This window comes from Cimex lectularius, unplaced genomic scaffold (assembly GCF_000648675.2).
Source record: "Cimex lectularius strain Harlan isolate CLEC.00 unplaced genomic scaffold, Clec_2.1 scaffold302, whole genome shotgun sequence".
NCBI classification, from domain to species: Eukaryota; Metazoa; Arthropoda; class Insecta; order Hemiptera; family Cimicidae; genus Cimex; species Cimex lectularius.
This window is the reverse complement of record NW_019392926.1, coordinates 77,540-96,390: the sequence shown is the minus strand read 5'-3', so window position 1 is coordinate 96,390 and position 18,851 is coordinate 77,540. Positions and strand designations below refer to the sequence as shown.

Sequence of the window (18,851 nt, the reverse complement as noted above, 5' to 3'; positions counted from 1 at the left end):
TTATAGGCGCTCCTCTATGCTCCAAGCTGGTTACAGAGATTCCCGGTACGAGGCTCTCCCGATAGGAATTTTGACAGCAATGTACACAACGCCTCTGGAAAAAACGGAGAAGGGCTTATCTGCACAACTTACAACAGAGAGGGAAGTGGACAAACCCCGAAACCAAAATCGAAGAAGGGACGCTGGTAATACTACGAGACGATCACGCGCCACCGCTACATTGGCCACGCGGACGAGTAATCCACTGCCACCGTGGTCAAGATGGAATAACAAGAGTAGTCAAAGTAAAAACACCAAAAGGGGTCTATACACGCACACTGGCCACTATGTCACCCTTAGTTCCTGATTGATGAGCTGGAAATTTTGTAGAAAATTTGGTGGGCGGAATGTTTACGCCTGAATTTTAATTGTATTTTTGTTTTTAATTTAAGTTAGAGTTTGTTTGGTCTTGGAGAATGTTTACGCCTCCCGTTGCTATGGGAACCAAATGTTTACGCTTTCGGTTGCCATGAGCACCAGTGCTTACATGTCGCCGTTGCTACGGTGATTTGTTTTTCATTACCATGGAAACGCCCCTTTCGTTTTTGTCAAGTCTAGTCAACTGGACCAGTCGCGTCTCAACCGCCAAGAAGACAGCATACGCTCTGTTTCTTTAAATTTAGATGTTTCAAGCAGTAATATTTTGTATAAGTTATTTTGTATTGTGAATTCGATAGTTTAAGTTCTGTTCAACAATACAGGCGTTATTATTATCATTCGTCCGCCGCACTACAATCAGTTGTGTTCTTCTTCTTGACACACAACGACCGCATGCTTGACATCTTCCCGCACCGCAGCAGAAGTGGACCCGACTTCATCAGTCTCTCCCGCACAACCGCAACACTACATCGCATCTGTAAATCAAGAGTACTCACAAGTGAACTTTTAGTTTAATTTTTTTTTGTATCTTCGTTCTAATTTAGTTTTTTCTTTCTTTTCAAAATTCATTGAAGAGCTCTTCCGTTGTCTCTTTGTTTAATTAATTTTTTAATTTAAAACTAATACTATAATTTTATTTGATATTATTATTATTACAATAAGAAACTAACTTTGTTTACCTTTGCCGCAACTTATTTGTCTTTTTCTTATAATATATTTGTTATTTATATTAGATAACAATTAATTAAGGTTTTTAGTTGAGATAAAAAAGTTAATGGCACGAGCGGGATTCGAACCCACGATCTTCGGCTAGATACGCCGCTCCTCTAGCTATCGTGACCTCGATCCGCTCGGACACTACTTAACTTCCCATCTCAACCACACCTTTTGAATGAATTAAGGTTTTTAGTTGAGATAAAAAAACCTTAATTAATTGTAATATATTAATTGGTCAAGTGGACCACGAAATTAGTGAATTTAATGATTTAAAATGAAGTAAACTTCACTAAAGCTCTCCGTGGCCATTTCATTTGTCGTCGAGAATCCAATCCGATTACACGACATTTGAAAAATGGCAAAAAGGAGGGAAAATTCAAAAGGTGGTGTTGATATGGGAAGTTAGTGTCCGAGTGGATCGAGGTCACGACAGCTCAAGTGGTAGAGCAGCGGCGTATCTAGCCGAAGATCGTGGGTTCGAATCCCGCTCGTGCCATTGACTTTTTTATCTCAACTAAAAACCTTAATTAATTGTAATGTAATAATTGGTCAAGCGGATCACGAAATTAGTGAATATTAGATAACATTTTATTTTGTATGTTATTGCTATCACGCTATCTTAAGAATTTTTAATATACAGAAGCTCTAGATCCAACCAGGTGAGTGATTTGAGTGGCAAAATGTCGTAAAATAGATCTGACAACACATTTGGGAAAAAGATTACCTCCCACAAACGGAAGAGGTCGCTGACTACCCAACAACGTACTCATGGCAATTATGAGTTTATTATGGATAGAAGTTGAATTTTATTAATTTAATTTTATATTATACGTATGTGAACAAAATGAATAAATACAAAAAAGTTTCTTGTATACAGAGAAGTTAAAAGATTAATTACTTATTCGTTTAATAAAATAAAATGGTAACGAACAATAAACTTATATAATTATAAGCGATTCCTGATTATTATGATGTTATAACATAAATTTTAGAACGAATTATATATTTCCTGTGCTTTTACACTTTAGTTCTAATAGCTTAACCAAAATGTTGACATATGTAACATACATGTACAAAAGTAAAAAAAAATACTATCAGAAAATTTATTCTATACCAAATATAACAAAAAATAGCCTTTATAATGGCATTAATACTGACTATAATAATAAGTTGATTTTTGTCTGTATTAGTTATTTCTTTATTCTTCTCTAACAACGAAGAACCAAAAAATTCACTTTTTTCGGAATTAATGTCTTTTATTTTATAGTCCTTTTTGTGGAAATATCAGAAATACTAAAAACAATCTGGAAATGTAGAGCTGTGTTTGCATTAAAATCCGTTATGATAAATGTGTCCACACGACGTTTTTCATAAAATATCGGTTTTATGAAATATCGTGTCAAACTGTTTATAAAACTTCTTTTCGAAAGCAAGGCCTTATCGAGAACTTGTTAAAAGTTTGTTTAAATTGGTTATAAAAAAGGAAAATGTAATGTGCATTAGGGCTTGTGATCTTACGTGCCAATTTGCATACCTAAAAGTTATTTTTCTTCTCAGAGCTCTTTAGAGTAACCAGTCACTTTAAGGCAAGAGTGTTTCACGTTTCGCGCAATTATAAAATATTCCGACGGTAACCATTCGGATAAGATTTAGGCGGAGACATAAGTTTCGCCATTAAGTTCAAGCAGTAACTCCAACTTAGGCACTTCGCAGGCCATTTCCCGCACTAAATCTTTGGATAAAAACCCCGCTCGTGGCGATCGTATTTTTTTTTTTTTTTTTTTTTTTTTTTTTTTTTTTTTTTTTTTTTTTTTTTTTTAAATCAGGACTGTCAGGAATTATACAACCGCTATTTCTTACATTTTACCCCAAGAAGTCGTCTCCTTTAAAAAAAAAATCCACTGCATTTTTTAAACGCATTCGTTATATCTATGTTACAGATCATAACTAGTGCATTTTTACAAACAACTTAGAGAGAATTATTTCATAGTGATACTGAACTAACTTACAGTTGTTTTTGTAAGAGGGTTCAATATATTTTAATTTAAATATATATTTTATTCAATATATACTCATGTACAATAATTTATAAATTTACTCATTTTTTTAGTGCCTTAGTATTAGTGCCCGGCGGGTTTAGATAAATAAAATGGTCACATAAATAATGGGCGTCAGGATTTAAAAAAAAAAGTGAGTAAATTTATAAATTACATGAATATACGGCTAAACGTGACGCGGCGTCGAATAGGCTCTAGTATGCGACAGTACGAAGAGAAGTTGTCGTCGAGAGTAGAAAACGCAGAAATCGGTCAGAGAATCCATGCCTTGAATAAAGCCTTGAATGGCTGGAAAGAGGTATTCATGGCTTGATGGTTGGTTTTTGTAGTCCTTATCTGTATTTTCCTTTTTGTAGTCTTTTAGTTTACACTAAATAAACGCTCAATTGGAGCACTTTTCTGTATTCTTATGGTTTGGGTTAATTAAAGGGTCGTCGGTCACGCCACATGACAACAGTTCGTTTTCCTACCTACACCACTGTAACCTATAGAAACAAGGGTGAAGTTTTTTATCTTCCTATCTTTACATTTGTGAAAGCAATTCTGTAGTTTTGCGACTATATAGTATCAGTACTTTTGCAGCAATAAACGATTCAGTAATTTTTGTGGCTAAAGAGTGTTAGGGTGTTTTTGCGGTTATTGACTGATAGCGAATCCAAATTGGAATTTCACACACCAGAAATGCTGTGAAAACAAATGTGAAAATGTTCCTGAAATCTCTCTATTTTTTAAATCCTGACGCCCATTATTTACGTTCCCATATTATATTCTTTAAACCCGCCCAAAACTAATGTAATCGAAGTGTGAAACTGGCATCAAAATCGGTTCAGTAGTTTTCGTTTTTAACGTTAACGCAGGTACGAACATTCGCTTTTCTAATGTATAGATTTCATACATGGATACTTAACGTGACGCGTCGACTACTACGACCCCCGTAGTGTTCGCCAATCATGCCAATAACTCGATATAAACGAGAAAAATTGAACAACGCATCGAAGAAGACGGGAAAAGTGTGTGTGTGTGTGTGTGTGTGTGTGTGTGTGTGTGTGTGTGTGTGTGTGTGTGTGTGTGTGTGTGTGTGTGTGTGTGTGTGGGCGTGTTTGTTTGCGACCATCCCTAACCACGTCCCACTAACCAGGTCGAGACCCATACCCGGGGTAATGAATATGAGTACCTGGAAGTCTTCCTGTTTCTTAGGACACAAATCCTCCTCCTTCATACCGATCTATAATCTATCTTTTCGTTCACGCCATGAATACATTCGACGCTCGCTACGCGTCCCCCTACACAATTGACTTGACAGAGACGAAAATTTTACAAGTCCTGAAAAAATGTGTGATAGGGGGATCGAAAATTACTCTTTATGGGGTGTGGAGTTGGGGAGAAAGCGTTTTCGTCCGGACAACCGGATAAATCTACAAAACATTTTTTTTCTCTTATAATGCCATAATATCTAAAAGTTGTTAACACAGACTGAGAGTAGCATTATTTGGCTTTCCAACAGTTTTAATACTGTGGATATAATCCGAAGAATATGGTGCAGCGAGGGCCTAGAAGAGACTCACTTCTGTGAGTTCCAGTTTCTTCTGCTATCTCTGTACGGACAGAAACGCGACTCGTCAGTCATAAAAGCATTCTGATTGTTGTTCCCTTTTGGCGCTCGTTGAACCATATTCTCCTCAGTTGCTGGTGGCGTGCTGTTGTTGCAGGATTTCACAAAGGGTCATACGATGTGAGGCCAACTTCCCACAAACGGTTGCAAATCGTTTGTGTATTACCTCTTCCGTTGCCACTGTACGTTTAACAAAATTGAATTAACGGATTGTAACTTTATTGTAAGAAACAGTGGAGTAACCTGTTATCCGTTTCAGCGTGTTTGTTCAGAAAATGAACGTCTTCTGTTAAAAACAGACACACTTTTAAGTCTCTGTTCGTTTTATGTTTGTGGCATTTACGTTTGCATTGGACAACTGGCATTAATTAAACCAGGGCCTTCTGGTTAAACAAGACAAACATGAATATTCAATAATTTGACGAAGGTTAAAGTGGGGTCAGCTTGTTTTGTCATGAGTGTAAAACTTACTCATGGCAGTTATATTGAGTTTATGGATAGAAGTTGAATTTTGTTAATTTAGTTTAAAATTATACGTATGTGCACAAAATGGATAAATACTAAAAAGTTTCCTGTATCCAAAGAAGTGAAAAGATTAGTTACTCATTAGTTGGTAACGATAATAGTAACGAACAATACACTTATATAAGTATAAGCGATTCCTTTTCATTATGATGCTATAAATTGCAAAACAGGTAAGGTAATAATTTTTAATTTAATTGTATTTAAGTTCATTACACGAGAGAAAATGTAATAATTCTATAATCAAACTGAATTTAATAGTTTAAAGTTTGATATCTGATTACAACTGTTTAATCCTTTCATCACTGATTTTCTGTTGCTTCCAATATCTGCTACATTATGTTAATGTCCTTGGTTTCTAGGAACTATTTCCACTTCCCTCGACGAGTATAAAGAATCGTAAATATTTAAAAACTTTTAAATTCCCTAGTTTTCGTGGTCCGCTTGACCAATTAATATCTTTCAATTAATTAAGGTTTTTAGTTGAGATAAAAAAGTCAGGGTCACGAGCGGGATTCGAACCCACGACCTTCGGCAATATACGCACTTGAGCTATCGTGACTTCGATCCACTCGGACACTAACTTCCCATCGCAACCCCAGCTCGTGACACTGACTTTTTATCTCAACTAAAAACCTTAATTAATTGAAAAATATTTAAAACGTTGGAAATTACGAATCCTAGAGCCATATTCTAAAATAAAATCGCTATAAACTGATGGAACAGAACGTTCTTCTAGGAAAAGAATGATATCCAATGATACAAGTACTCACGACCCAACACGCGGAATGAATCTGTGCCGATGCCACAGCGCCATACGGGCGTTTGTCTGTTGTGCTGTGGTGCGTTGCGTCTCGATGTGCGTTGATACATTTTTTCCGTACGCTGCAAAATGGGCGCTACATCACTTCAAGTCCCACACGTTAGTCGTGCCCCAATATGCGTCTTACCCAAAAGTTCTAACGATTATCTGAGTAACTACTGAAAAAGAATAAAAAGAGTGGCCACTTTTTTGCCTCTCTGTGTAAATAAAATTTAAACCCTAAATGTAGGATAATTAGGTACATTATGTGGCATCAAGTAATATCGGACATCAAGTAATAAGCCTCCTAATTTTTCAGTGCAGAAAAAACAAAAAACGTCCTTTTGTTCACCGTTTAAATTAAAATTTAAGAGAATGGATATCACTTTCTCATTTTTGGCAACCTGCTCAATTATGTGAATTGTGGTAAGTGGCAAAAGTGGTTTATGGTTTGTCATAAAAAATTAATTGAACTAATTTTTAGTAGGTTTGCATAGTCTGTGTATAGTACACACCCGTATATACATTAATTATTGACTATATAATATACACATATTATGTGTGTGAGTGTGTGTATTTACTTATTTTTAGAGCTTAGTCAATTCACTGTTCTTTGACGTGATTTGAACTTCTAAGTCTGTCGACTTTACTGGTTAAAATTCATAATAACGCAAATTACCCCCAAGCTATGATATCCCCCTTTTCCACAAAATGCTCGTTGCATTTATTTCGTAGCAATTTAACCAGTCTTGAAGATAATGATATTTAACCCTTTCCTCAAAAAGCAGGTCATAATAAAAAGAAAATCCTTCTTGACACGAGAGTTATTGATCTTGAGCGAAGTTCTCCCTTAGAAACGGTTAACGGAGATTCTTAAAACGCCTGGCCCTGTCACTATGGCACTCAAGAACAGTCCAACGTTCTAAAGTTTCTCCAAAGAAGTTACACACGCTCATGAAAAGGAGAGACCTCTGACATTTTTCGAGTGATATACTGTTGATTATTTTTTATTAAAACTATAACTTTTTTAACCCAAAGAACTATATAAGAAGTTACAATATACCGCTCAGTTTACTGCTATCGTATTTTTTATACTTTTAGAACTACTGTATATGATATAATAAGATACTGTAATAATAAGAATACAATAACATAATAATAAGACAATTCAAGCAAAGAATAAAATGAAAAAATGAAACATAAACATACATCCATATTAATACGTGGTTAAGCAGTAAGTGCCACTTTAATGCAACCGTCTGACTGCTTAATTTGGTTCATAAATTATCAATTCAATGTTGTGCATTTTTATTGTGTCAACCATTTTGGAGATCGATGAGAATAGTTTCTTATTCAACTGCGAAAGGGTTCCAGGATTGATTTTCACAAACGTCTCGGTCTGTACGGTCCAACAACGCTGCCATATTTTACTTTATTTTTATTATACTTTAATTACTTGATTTGGTGAATTGCTAGAAGTAGGAAATAAATTTACGTTAATGGTTGTTCTTTAAGGTCATTCTTCCTCTCAAGGTTTTAATTATATTTCTTTCTTCCCCTTCAGCAGTAGGACATGTTAAAAAAAGCGACAATGTTTAACATTGAATTGTTTGCAATGGAATAGCCAATTTTCAACTTGACAACTATACATTTTATTTCTTGCTCTGTTATCAGCTAACAAATTTCCTTCGATGAATTAAACGGCTCCGTTCAGGCGAAAACTCGTTTCGAAAAGCGATAAAACTCGCCGAAGAACAAAGGTCGTCACAGCGGTTTTTCCAGTATGAATTATTACTTTAGCCCCGGTTGAAAGTTTGATAATCTATTTGTCCTCGGCTAACTGGACGGGGCATGGATCACACAAACGATTTTCTCCCTCTCGATTAGTAATGATAGAGAGACGGGGGAGGAAACACGTATGTCACGCACAATAGGATTGCGCTACGGACCCCTCCGTGCGGCTCAATGGAACTGCTTGAGATTAATTAATTCTAAATTCCAGGATGATCGCAGGTAATTTCGGGAGTCAATAGGCTTCATCGTTTCAATAATCAAAATGGGAATGGCTTTTCTTTCTTTGTTTAATAAAAGAAGGCAAGACAAGAAATATTCATCGTAATACACTACACAACATTGTATTCATTTGAATACACTATACACACTATACACTAACCACCAGTACACAGACAATTTCCATTTTAAGCTTAAATACCGCCCACCAAATATTCTGTTATAAATTGTAATTTGGTGTAAGCAAAGGCTTCAAGAAACATCAAAGCTGTTCCTTGATTCATGACCTAGAAGAGTAAAAATAAAGATTTTTTAAGATAAACGACTTTTATTTATGATTTCATTTTCTATGGAAGGTGTAAAAAGAAGCTTTCATCAATCAACTTTCAAGACAAATCTACATTTTCGAAACTATTAATCTTTTATGAATCATGAAACAAGTTAAAATTTACTGTACCAATCAAACTGTTATAGTTATTATTTATTTTTTTATCCTAACAGAGCACTATAATATTAGAATCTTACGTAATAAAGCGAACAGGGGCGTCGGTGGCAGCAACGGTTAGGCGTTGACACCGCGGTCATCAGTGTAAGGTAAAGGTCCCAGGTTCGAATCCAGCGGGCCTGCATTCGAACCCGAAATACCTACAAATGGGCTTGTTTTCAAAAACACCGTCACCCCGAGGGTTGATATAACCTCTGCTGCTGCGAACCCTCGTTACAAAAAATAAATAAATAAAAAATAAAGGGTACACTGTGGAGTCGAAAAAAGATAATGTAATCGCAATGTTATTTTTTTCATTATTACCAAAACAAGACTTGATATTGATAAAATCGTACCAAAATTGAGAAAAACCTGGAGGGATGGAGGGGAGAGATAGATAGATAGAGAGCGAGAGAGAGAGAGAGAGAGAGAGAGAGAGAGAGAGAGAGAGAGAGAGAGAGAGATTGAACAGTGAATGTATCAGACAGAAAGAGAGAATAGCCGATTTTTAGACCGATTTTGGATATGTCGTTTTGCTTCGCAGACAAATATTTTTAAAATATAAACTAGCCAAATTATGTAATTTGGTCGTTAGCGATCATTTTGGGCCGTCTATCCTCGCAGGGTTGCCTGTTACATGTTTCGGCATTTCACCATATTCTTTCGACCCGCACAAATTTGAGAATTTAGCACAAAAACACTATTTACGTTTAAAAAAATATCTATATAAAAATATATTATTAATGTACATATTATTAAAAATATATGTAGTTGGTGTCCGAGTGGATCTAAGTCACGATATCGATAGCTCAAGTGGTTATTGAGCCGAAGGTCATGGGTTCGAATCCCGCTCGTGACACTAACTTTTTCATTTCAACCAAAACCTTACACAAAAAGATTAAGTAATTGAAAGAAGTAATTTGATCACTAGGCCATTAAATATAATGGATTAAAAAAATATGATGATCGTACACATCTCAACACTCTCTCACCTGTACGTAATATTATTATTTTGTACTTTTTTTACGTTTGTGTTTTATTGTTAAGGAAGTGTTAGATGCATTGAATTTAAATCCAATCAAATATTGTAGATACAATTTAAAAAGTTGTTTTTCTGTTCTTCAGGTACGTGATAACGACCTTGTGCGGCGACGCATGCTACTGTCCTGACATGGTGGTCACCGTGCTCTTTTGGATCGGTTATTTCAACTCGGCCCTCAACCCGCTCATCTACGCCTACTTCAACCGGGACTTCAGAGAGGCGTTCAAGAACACGTTGCAGTGCGCCTTCCCCTGCTGCTTCACCTGCTGCCCCAAGCAAGACTCGCCCGTGCAGTATGTCTAGAACAAGCACACCCCATCACCTTTGTGTTGCCTCCCTTTGCACTTAGAGGTACGTCAGAGCGGGTTGCATGGCACCGATACATGGAGAGAAGGACAAATTATCGGGGTTCGTTATTCAGACATCCGACCAAATTATATAATGAAAAAAAATCTCAACCGAACTATTTAATCTGCAATGGTTTTAATCAAAACCGTGGTAATTGTCCCTTTATTTTCACTCTACCATCTACCAACAAAAGCATATTAACCAATAACTGCTATAAGCTAAACAAATATTTTAGATGATATCGCTAAAGTCCGTTCTATTTTCTTTTACTTTTTAATCTTTTAATCCATTGATTGAATTTTCATTTTCCTAAAACAGAATTTTTTAAAATCAAACAATTGAAATTATTATTTTATTCTACTCATTTCTATTCAGCTGTTTTGATTCTGTTTTCTTAAATTTTGAAATTTATTAATGATTATAATAAAACATAGATTGATAGCGTATCGTACATTATCTACCGTCTTTGCTAATTACGTATGATTTTGACGATATTAGCGTATGTTGCCACAACGAATCAAAAGAAGTAGTGTGAGAGAAATATGTGGACATCCAATGACAAGATTGCGAAATACCATTCTATTAAAATATGTACTCAATATACATTTTAACTAGTCTAGTTATTTTGGTATTTATTGTTTAAACCTGTCGTGGTTTTGTTACTACTTTTTAATTATTAATACGGCAGATACTTGTTATGATCTTATCGAAATTATTCTTTTCCTGACTTCATATTTTCCTAACGGACGAAGCTGTTTTGCACGACCCTAATTCTTTCGACCAAGCATGGTTTTGAGCTGGAGAACACATAGATATTTTCATTGTATTATCTCTAGCAAATTCCGGTCGAAGAATCGCATCATGCATGGTTTTAGACCGGTGACAGCAAGGCGTCAAACGATAAAATTATTATCGACAAAACATAAATATTCCCGGTAATTTTTATCCTTTGGCTTCCGCGAGACATTTAGCCCATAAGTCGTATGTATGTATGCATGAAAACATTCATTGGACGCAAAATGTATGCCGAGATTCCCCGCATAAATTGTGAAAAAGAATTGTAATTTAAGGATAGTTGTATAAAACGAAAAATTAAATAGTTTATAATTGGTTTTGTTTTCGAATATAAGACATTGTTATATATTTCCTTTTTTCTGTTACCATAAGCACAATTGTATTTACCCATGGCAAGACCTTTCGTAACCCAAATTCAGCATCGTGTGATTTTAGAATGCATTTGTCTTGTGATCGTCCAATCCATCATTAGTTTGTTAACGAAGTTCACTCATTAAAGCTTTTTGTGTTTTAGGTTTAATTAGGAAAGAGAAGAGATGACTGTATAACAGGGTTTAGTGAGCACTGAGGCACGCAATTGTGCTGTCGTTATCCAAGCACACATCAGAGCACAAAACCGGCCTGGTGTTATCTATAAAACGCGGCGGATTTTATGTGATAAGACGGTTAGGCGATGATTATTGGATTGTTACAAATAAAATTAGAATGAAAAATCTTTTACCAAAAAAAGCAATAAATTGTTTTTAGATACTTCATATTATTGTATAATTTGTATTGTTACAAATCCTCTCAAGATTTTGCTGTTTATGTAATGTACAAAATCAACGTTTACCTCGTGTACTTGGGTATATTTTTTTAGAAACCGATAAAAAAAATCTTTAAAAATTTGTTGAGGCATGAGATGTTATATATATAATGTAAATAAATGGATATTTTAACAATATAGATAGATTGAGTGTTAAATGTAAGTTTAGAGTGTAAACTAAAGACTGCTTAAAATGGTGCAGTTTTCGGACAAAGGAACGACCTTAAACATAATTAGTTATTTTTACTATATACCGTTGATATAAATATCATGCTTTGCAAAAAGCTCGTCCTTTGTCCGAAAGTCGTTACGGGTATTTATAATAATTGTTGTTTCGCTGTATAAAGAATGTATATAAAAAATATATATCTATGATGTTTTGAACATTTTTTGTGATGAATGGCAACCTTCTACAATGACAATTTAAGTTAAGTAAACGTTTATCAGTTGTTTTATTGTAAATAGTTAATGGCAAATGACCGCGGTGAGTCCGCGGTAATTTGTCTGGACAAAGCTAATTCTAAAAATTATTAAAAACATGTTAAAAGCAAGGCAAAGGTGAGGATTAATTAAAAATGAAATAATAAAACTGTTAGGGGTATACCTTCCTATTCATATCACAGCCTCTCGCTCTTATGAATGTGTATTGAATGGACAATGTGATTAACTATGATTTATGTATGGACATGACGCTGTGTTTACTTTGTATAGTGGAACTGCCCTTAATTTGGTATAAATCAAATTAAAAAAATAACGGCTTTGATATTTATACGGGATTAAGAACGAAGGACGTTAATTTTAGAGTAGGAACTTTCAACTTTTGACAATTTTAATAAAATCGTCGTTTATAAAATATAAAATAATATGAATTTCAAAATATACCCCGCTTTCGAAAACGAAATGCCAAGAATTCTCAAATTTACAAATTAGGATTAACAAGAACTAAAAATTCGCCGAACTTAAAAACTAACTAGATTACAAACTATTTAATGAGCAATATATATTTCAATCTTACAAATCAATAACATCAACTTAAAATTAATTATTTATATTTAGTATATTTAATTAAAACTTACGAATTTCCTGAAAGAGTAGGGTATACTGTTTTAATGTTTAAACTATTTCCACTCATTGCAAGTAAAAACGTAAGTAATAATAAATTATGCTTTCATAACATTTAAGCAATTGTCCATGGTGGTTGATTGTACTTTTATTTATATACACACTCATTATCACTAGAATGTGCTTTACAGAAAATTATAAGCTGAAACTCTATCTTTAATGTTGGTTACATTGTCAGCACATTGTTAAATAATTCAACGGACTTTAATGAAAACAACGTTCTGTAATATTTATTGTTTCTGAGTTGATAATGGATGTTGGTCTGCGAGTCGGTGAACTCATGCTGAACCGAAAAATGTTCACTATTGGATCCGTCTTAACACCAACGTTTCGGCATTGCGCCATCTTCAGTGAGTATTTACCATTCTGTCGTTTGTCCCTAGGGGCGTTTGCGTCTAGTGGGCGTGGTCATGATGTTCCTTGGTCGGTCGTGTTTTTGGTTATTATTTGCGCGGTTTTTTTTGGGGGGGGGATGTTGTTTTCTTGTGAAGATTAGTGTTTTTTATTACGTAATGTTCTTAGTGGTGGGAAAGTGTGTGAATGTAAGTATGTTGTTTATAAGTTTTTCTATTTAAGTGTTATTTGTTTGTATTTCTATAGGTTCTTCAGTACGTTGATTTTCCTGCCCTTTTTGGGCGTCGTGTATTAAGACATGCTTGTTTCTATTCTGTTTGGTACGTGATTGTGATGTATTAAGAGTGGCGGAATTTGATTTACCATCGATGTCTTTGAAGGATCTAAGATGTTCTGTAAATCGACTCTTAATTTATTTCCATTCTGTACAATGTATGTCTCCGAATTGATACGTGATGCTACAAACACCCGTTAATGTCTAGCGGGTTAGTTGTATTTATGTTTCTTTTTAGTAGTTTACCTGAGTCATAGCTGGTTCTTAATGCTGTTTTTAGCACGACTATGTTGAACAAGTTCGTTAGTCTGTTGGTGTCTTTTCCTCCGTATGCGAATACTGTCCATTAGTTGATTTTTTGTGGGTATGTATGTTTTTTTAGTAGTTTCTTGATGGTGCTTGTTTTGTATTCGTTTTTAATTACTAAATTCGTTATTGTTTGTAGTTCTTTGTTGTAATTTTCATTGTTACGTGGGATTGCTTATAGTCTGTTGATCATGTGTCATAATGCGGCAATTGTGCTGGTGTGGGTGATTGGATTGCACGTTTATGATGTTGTTGGTTGCAGTGGGTTTTCTGTATATTTGGAATTCGATTTTAGTTGGTTCTCTTGAGTGTAAAGTCCAAGAAGTTGACGCAATTTTTGTTTTCAGTTTCTACGGTGAATAATGTTTCTATGCATCGCGATTGGATCTCTAAGTACGTTTTCTGAAGAGTTGTCTGTTATATAATATGTCATTGACGTATTAAAATAGATGGAATGTTTGGTTTTCAGCCATTATTTTTGGGAAATGGTTCTCTTCAAGGTTTTGGAGAAACACCCCTGCAAGAATGGCCAACATTGTTCCTTCAACCCTAGACCGTTATTTAGTAGTTTGGTGTAGTTTGGGTTAATGGTTATTTTTGTAATTTGTGCTAGTTATGTAGCCTATTCGTTTTCGCAAATTTTGTGAAGTGTGGTTGCCAGTATGTCGATAGTATCTTTGAGATGGAAGGATGTAGGTTTGTTATGTCAAAGCAGACTACATTGGCAGATGGGGGATTGTTAAGTTGTTGAGTTTTCTATCAGGTCTATTAACGCAGAAAGCGTTTTTTAATTTTAAATTGAATTTTGGTATACCTTCAATAAACTTTGATTGTTTGATTGCAGGGGCTGGCCTATAGATGGCTATTGGGAATATTAGGTTTTTGTATTTTTTGGAGTGAAGTAATGTTTAGATGTGATAGTTCCTCAAGGTTAATTGATTAACTGAGGGGACAGTTGTTTATTGTTTTTTTAATAAAAATCGTCGATGTAATAGGAATTATATTATGAAGCATATTTAAACGTTTAAATATGGATATACGCTTATTATAAAATACACACGGGTAAGTATGACTATATTCTACACAAAAAATGCTATAAAATTGCTTGACAATTGAATAAAATGTATTTGATCATATGTAACCATGGTTCATATAGTTTCGGTAAAATTCAGAAGATAACATTATTATATTTAAATTTTCCGACGGTAAAATGTGAAAGTCCTTAATTCACTCACTCTGACAGCACAATAATTTTAAAAAATTTCAAAAAGTGTATACTCATAAAAAAAATTAACGATAATATTCTCCTTGTTGAAATTTACATAAATTTTTAAATACCAAAGTTGTTAAATTACTTGATATCCGTCTGATCCAAGAGTAACTTACTCAACCATGTTTGGCAACTATTCGGCATCTTCTACCCTAAGATTTAATCAGCGGGGACTGAACTTTCTTAGTTGTCTTCAACAAGTTCCTTCTTTAAATTTACGTCCTTTTTCAATTTTGGTTTTTAATTAAGTAACTTAAGCTTAGGAATCAATAAGTGATGCTTCCGAATCTTCCATTATAGTAAAAGATTGTTATTAAAGTGAAAATTATCAAAGTATATAGTTAAAAATTAAAACAGCGTCTAAAAGAATTTTTCAAGGTGAGTCCTAAATGTGTGTTTTATGACCTCTGAGAATGGGATTTTGTTTGTTGTACATAAAAAAAGAATGTTGTGCCCCTAAAAAACCGTTCGAGACAATCGCATACTGTAAACGTAGGCTTTTTTATTTTCATATGTGATCCTCATTCGTACTCGGAAAAAGGTTATAAATTTAGTTTCTTTTATACAACACATTGTTAGTCATGCAATCCAAAAAAGACACAATTATAAAGCATATATTTTGAACAATAAGTATTACCAATATGTATACATATTGTGTATGCATAAATGTTTGTAATTAGTTTTCCTTTCGTTCTATTCATCGGATGATTATTTATGAATGTCTTTCATAATTGTACAAACACGAAAAAAAAACGGCAAAATGCAATAAAAAATAATGTATCTATGTTAGACACTAGGAAAAACAAATAAAACCATTAAATACCTTATTATTTGGGTACTTTTTTAATCCCGTTCACATTTTCCCATATTTCCAAATATTCAGCGCCAAATTTACAATGCCCAGCGAAGACATCTATACAAACAGGACGACTGTAAGTTTACTATGACCTCGTGCTTGGGTTTGTTTATGAAATTTAATCAAGCGTAAAACGGTATGTTGGCACTCTGTAAAAATAAGTTAACTTAAGAATTTGTTTGAAAATCATGGTTATATAATCAAAATCTAATATTATTAATTATTTACTTATCTTTTTAGGTACATATTGTCATATATTTACTCACTTAATTATCACAATTTTTTTCAAAATGAAAAACTTTCGGCTAAATACGCCGAAGATCAACCACTTGAGCTACCGTGACTTCGATCGCCCAATGGTCAATAACGGTAGTTCAAGTGGTAAAGCAGCGGTGTATTTAGCCGAAAGACGTGGGTTCGAATCCCACCAGTGACACAAATTTTTCATTTCGAAAACATTGTGAATAATTAATTGAGTAAATATATAATTAAGAATAAGTTGATAAAATTAATACAAAAAGTTAGTATTTACTGTCATAATTCAATGATATAGGGTCTTTAATTAAGAAAGTGAGGTAAGGTAGATAGCTACAGACATTACCAGTTGAGTACACCCACAATGCACAAAAACAAGTACGAGAGTAATAAATATTCGTCATTTAGATGAATATACAAAAAAGAGGATAGCTATGTTATTTCAGGTAAAGTCAACGTGCATAGTGGTTTTTCTTATAATACTGATGAGCTCCTGAAACTACTTGAAATAATTTATTTTGCATAGTATGTAATTTTGTACATTGCACATACGAAAAATCATTTAGTGATAGACTAGCATAACTAACATTTTAATGCCTACTACGCGAGAAAGACAGGAAAGAGAAGGAATACACGCGGAGGGCCGGCGATGACCTCAGCTGTTTGTCGGCCCATAAACCTTCCACTTTATATATATATATATAATGCCTACGTTTGCTCTTAATAACGCGCATTACCTCCCCTGGCCTCGCATAGGGCCTTAAAGCCGGGAACACACTCGATGCAGCGCCATAAGACGCTACCCGGTCTTACACGACGCCTTGCCACGTTTTGGTAGGGTCTGCCCATCTACGCGACGTCAAGCGCACGCCACGTGCAGTCACCCAGCGTGTCACAAATCAGTATCACAATCGCAACGCCTTGTTTGTTCTTAATGCATTATTTTGAGTAAACCATGTAATAAATTATTTAAATTTAATTGTACGACCCGACAAAAATCTGGACAGTGGGGATCTCAGAGAGTAGAGTAGATTAGCGTGGCATAGCAACGGGCAGATGTGCAAGGAGGTAATGTTTCTTATGTAACCTGTATGTAAGGTATGTAACCTTATGGAAAATCTGAGTTTGGATTTGCGTCGGGTAGCGTCCTAGGTTCTCCTATTTCTCCTAGGTAAATAAGAGACAGGATTTCGTCTTGTGAAACCGAATCGCTCGGTCGAGCAAATCCATGCATTCCCAAGAAGTTGTACTTAACAAATGGAATGAATGGGACCACAGCTTTCAGAAAAATTTTCTCAATGTATCTTAGTGCAGACAAAGTTCCATTCTGTATGATTATCAGTTCGGTACGGGCATGGATGTTGATTCCACCCAATAACTGACTGTCTTTGAAAAGTTTGTGGCTCACGAATGCCACATGAAGCAAAGCGTTCACCACATCTTCTCAACACAAGGTCCCGGTCATCTGATGGCCACAAACCAAACCGACACTCATCTGTAAAAAGAATACCCCCCCCCATTGTTTAAGCGTCCAAGCGAGATGCTGATTTGCGAATAGTTGCCTTTCTGTGCCTCTCCGGTGTAGAACTTGTTGCGGGACGTCTAGAGACGACCATTCTCACGATGCCATTTGATGACTGTTTTAGAGCTCACCATTACATGACGGACGTATTAGAGTTGACTGCTTATCAAGGAAGCCATTAAATGATGGTTCCGTAGTATGGTAGGAGCAATGAAATGAACGTCTGTACCCGTCGTACATCGTACCTCTAAAAGTAGAAGTAATTTGTTGAACTTTATACATTATAGTTTTTACAATTAAATTTACAAAATACAATGGATAAAAGTCCGTCTGCCAGATTGGTGGGTTTTCATCAAATAATTGTAATTCGCGTTAAGGGTTCCTCTGATTTCCTCTCCAGTTCCTCCATTGTTGGTACCAATATATTTTTTCATCAATATTTTGATTTGCAAGAAACTGTCGACAACTATCTTCTCATCGATGTAGATTTTCAGTGGCCTAACCTAAACCGGTATAGACCATCATGGATGGACTGAGAACTTGGGCTATGTTATTGGCGCTACGTCCTTCGTTGGCCAAAGGATGCCCGGGCGAGATCTTGATTTAAAATCATGGTTTTAAGAAATCAAAAATTACTCACACTTATCGTTTCATCAAACAATACAATTTAAAAAAATAATTAACTCACTCGACAAAATAGCTCTAAAAAGGATGAAATTAAACTAATGTTCTTTTTTTTAATGTAAAAAGTGTAAGAGGATTAATACCACTCTATAAAGGTAAACAAGTTATTAAAGTTGCGTTTACGTTTTAAGTCAAATATTAATCATTATACCTACTTATTGTCAGTGAGTGTAGAATTATAGGTGTATAGTTAGAGTTATTATTATTTATTTTAATATTATGAAAAATAAATAAATAAATACAAGAGTACAATTGACCTTTTTTCGTATAATTAAAAAGTATAAGCCAGTATAATTTAATGTAATTAATCTAAATTGTGAAGAAGATTGTTTTAAGTCTATTAATTTGTCTACTTCATAGACCTTACTTTTTCCACTTAAATTAGTGTTTAATCGTATCAATAGATAACATTCTTAATTTAGTACGTAATACCTTATTTTACTCCTAGTATTACGGAGTGATTTTCATTTTTTTAAAGGAATTTTATATATAAAAAAAGAAGACAGAAAACCAAGTTACCCTTGATGTTTATTCTTTTCGGCTCACATTGAGTCAAAAGGTCGCGTGACTTCTAAAAATACCCCGCGTATAATTTTC

General features: G+C 34.6%; 1 protein-coding gene across 4 annotated transcripts in view; it reads left to right on the top strand.

Moving 5' to 3' along the window:
• The window catches only part of LOC106669846 (octopamine receptor beta-3R-like), a 330,435-nt gene extending 314,665 nt beyond the window's left edge, over nucleotides 1–15,770 (top strand). The window contains exons 5-6 of one of the 4 annotated variants that reach the window (XR_002910761.1): nucleotides 9,747–10,071; nucleotides 11,321–15,769. Coding sequence is in view for 3 of the 4 variants with exons in the window: in XM_024229340.1 (XP_024085108.1) it covers nucleotides 9,747–9,956; nucleotides 11,321–11,330 (220 nt within the window). In the remaining variant the exon portion in view is untranslated. Of the gene's footprint in view, nucleotides 1–9,746 lie in introns of all 4 variants that reach the window. The other 3 variants (XM_024229340.1, XM_024229339.1, XM_024229341.1) reach the window with 3 other exon arrangements.
• The last annotated feature ends 3,081 nt before the right edge of the window (nucleotides 15,771–18,851 follow it).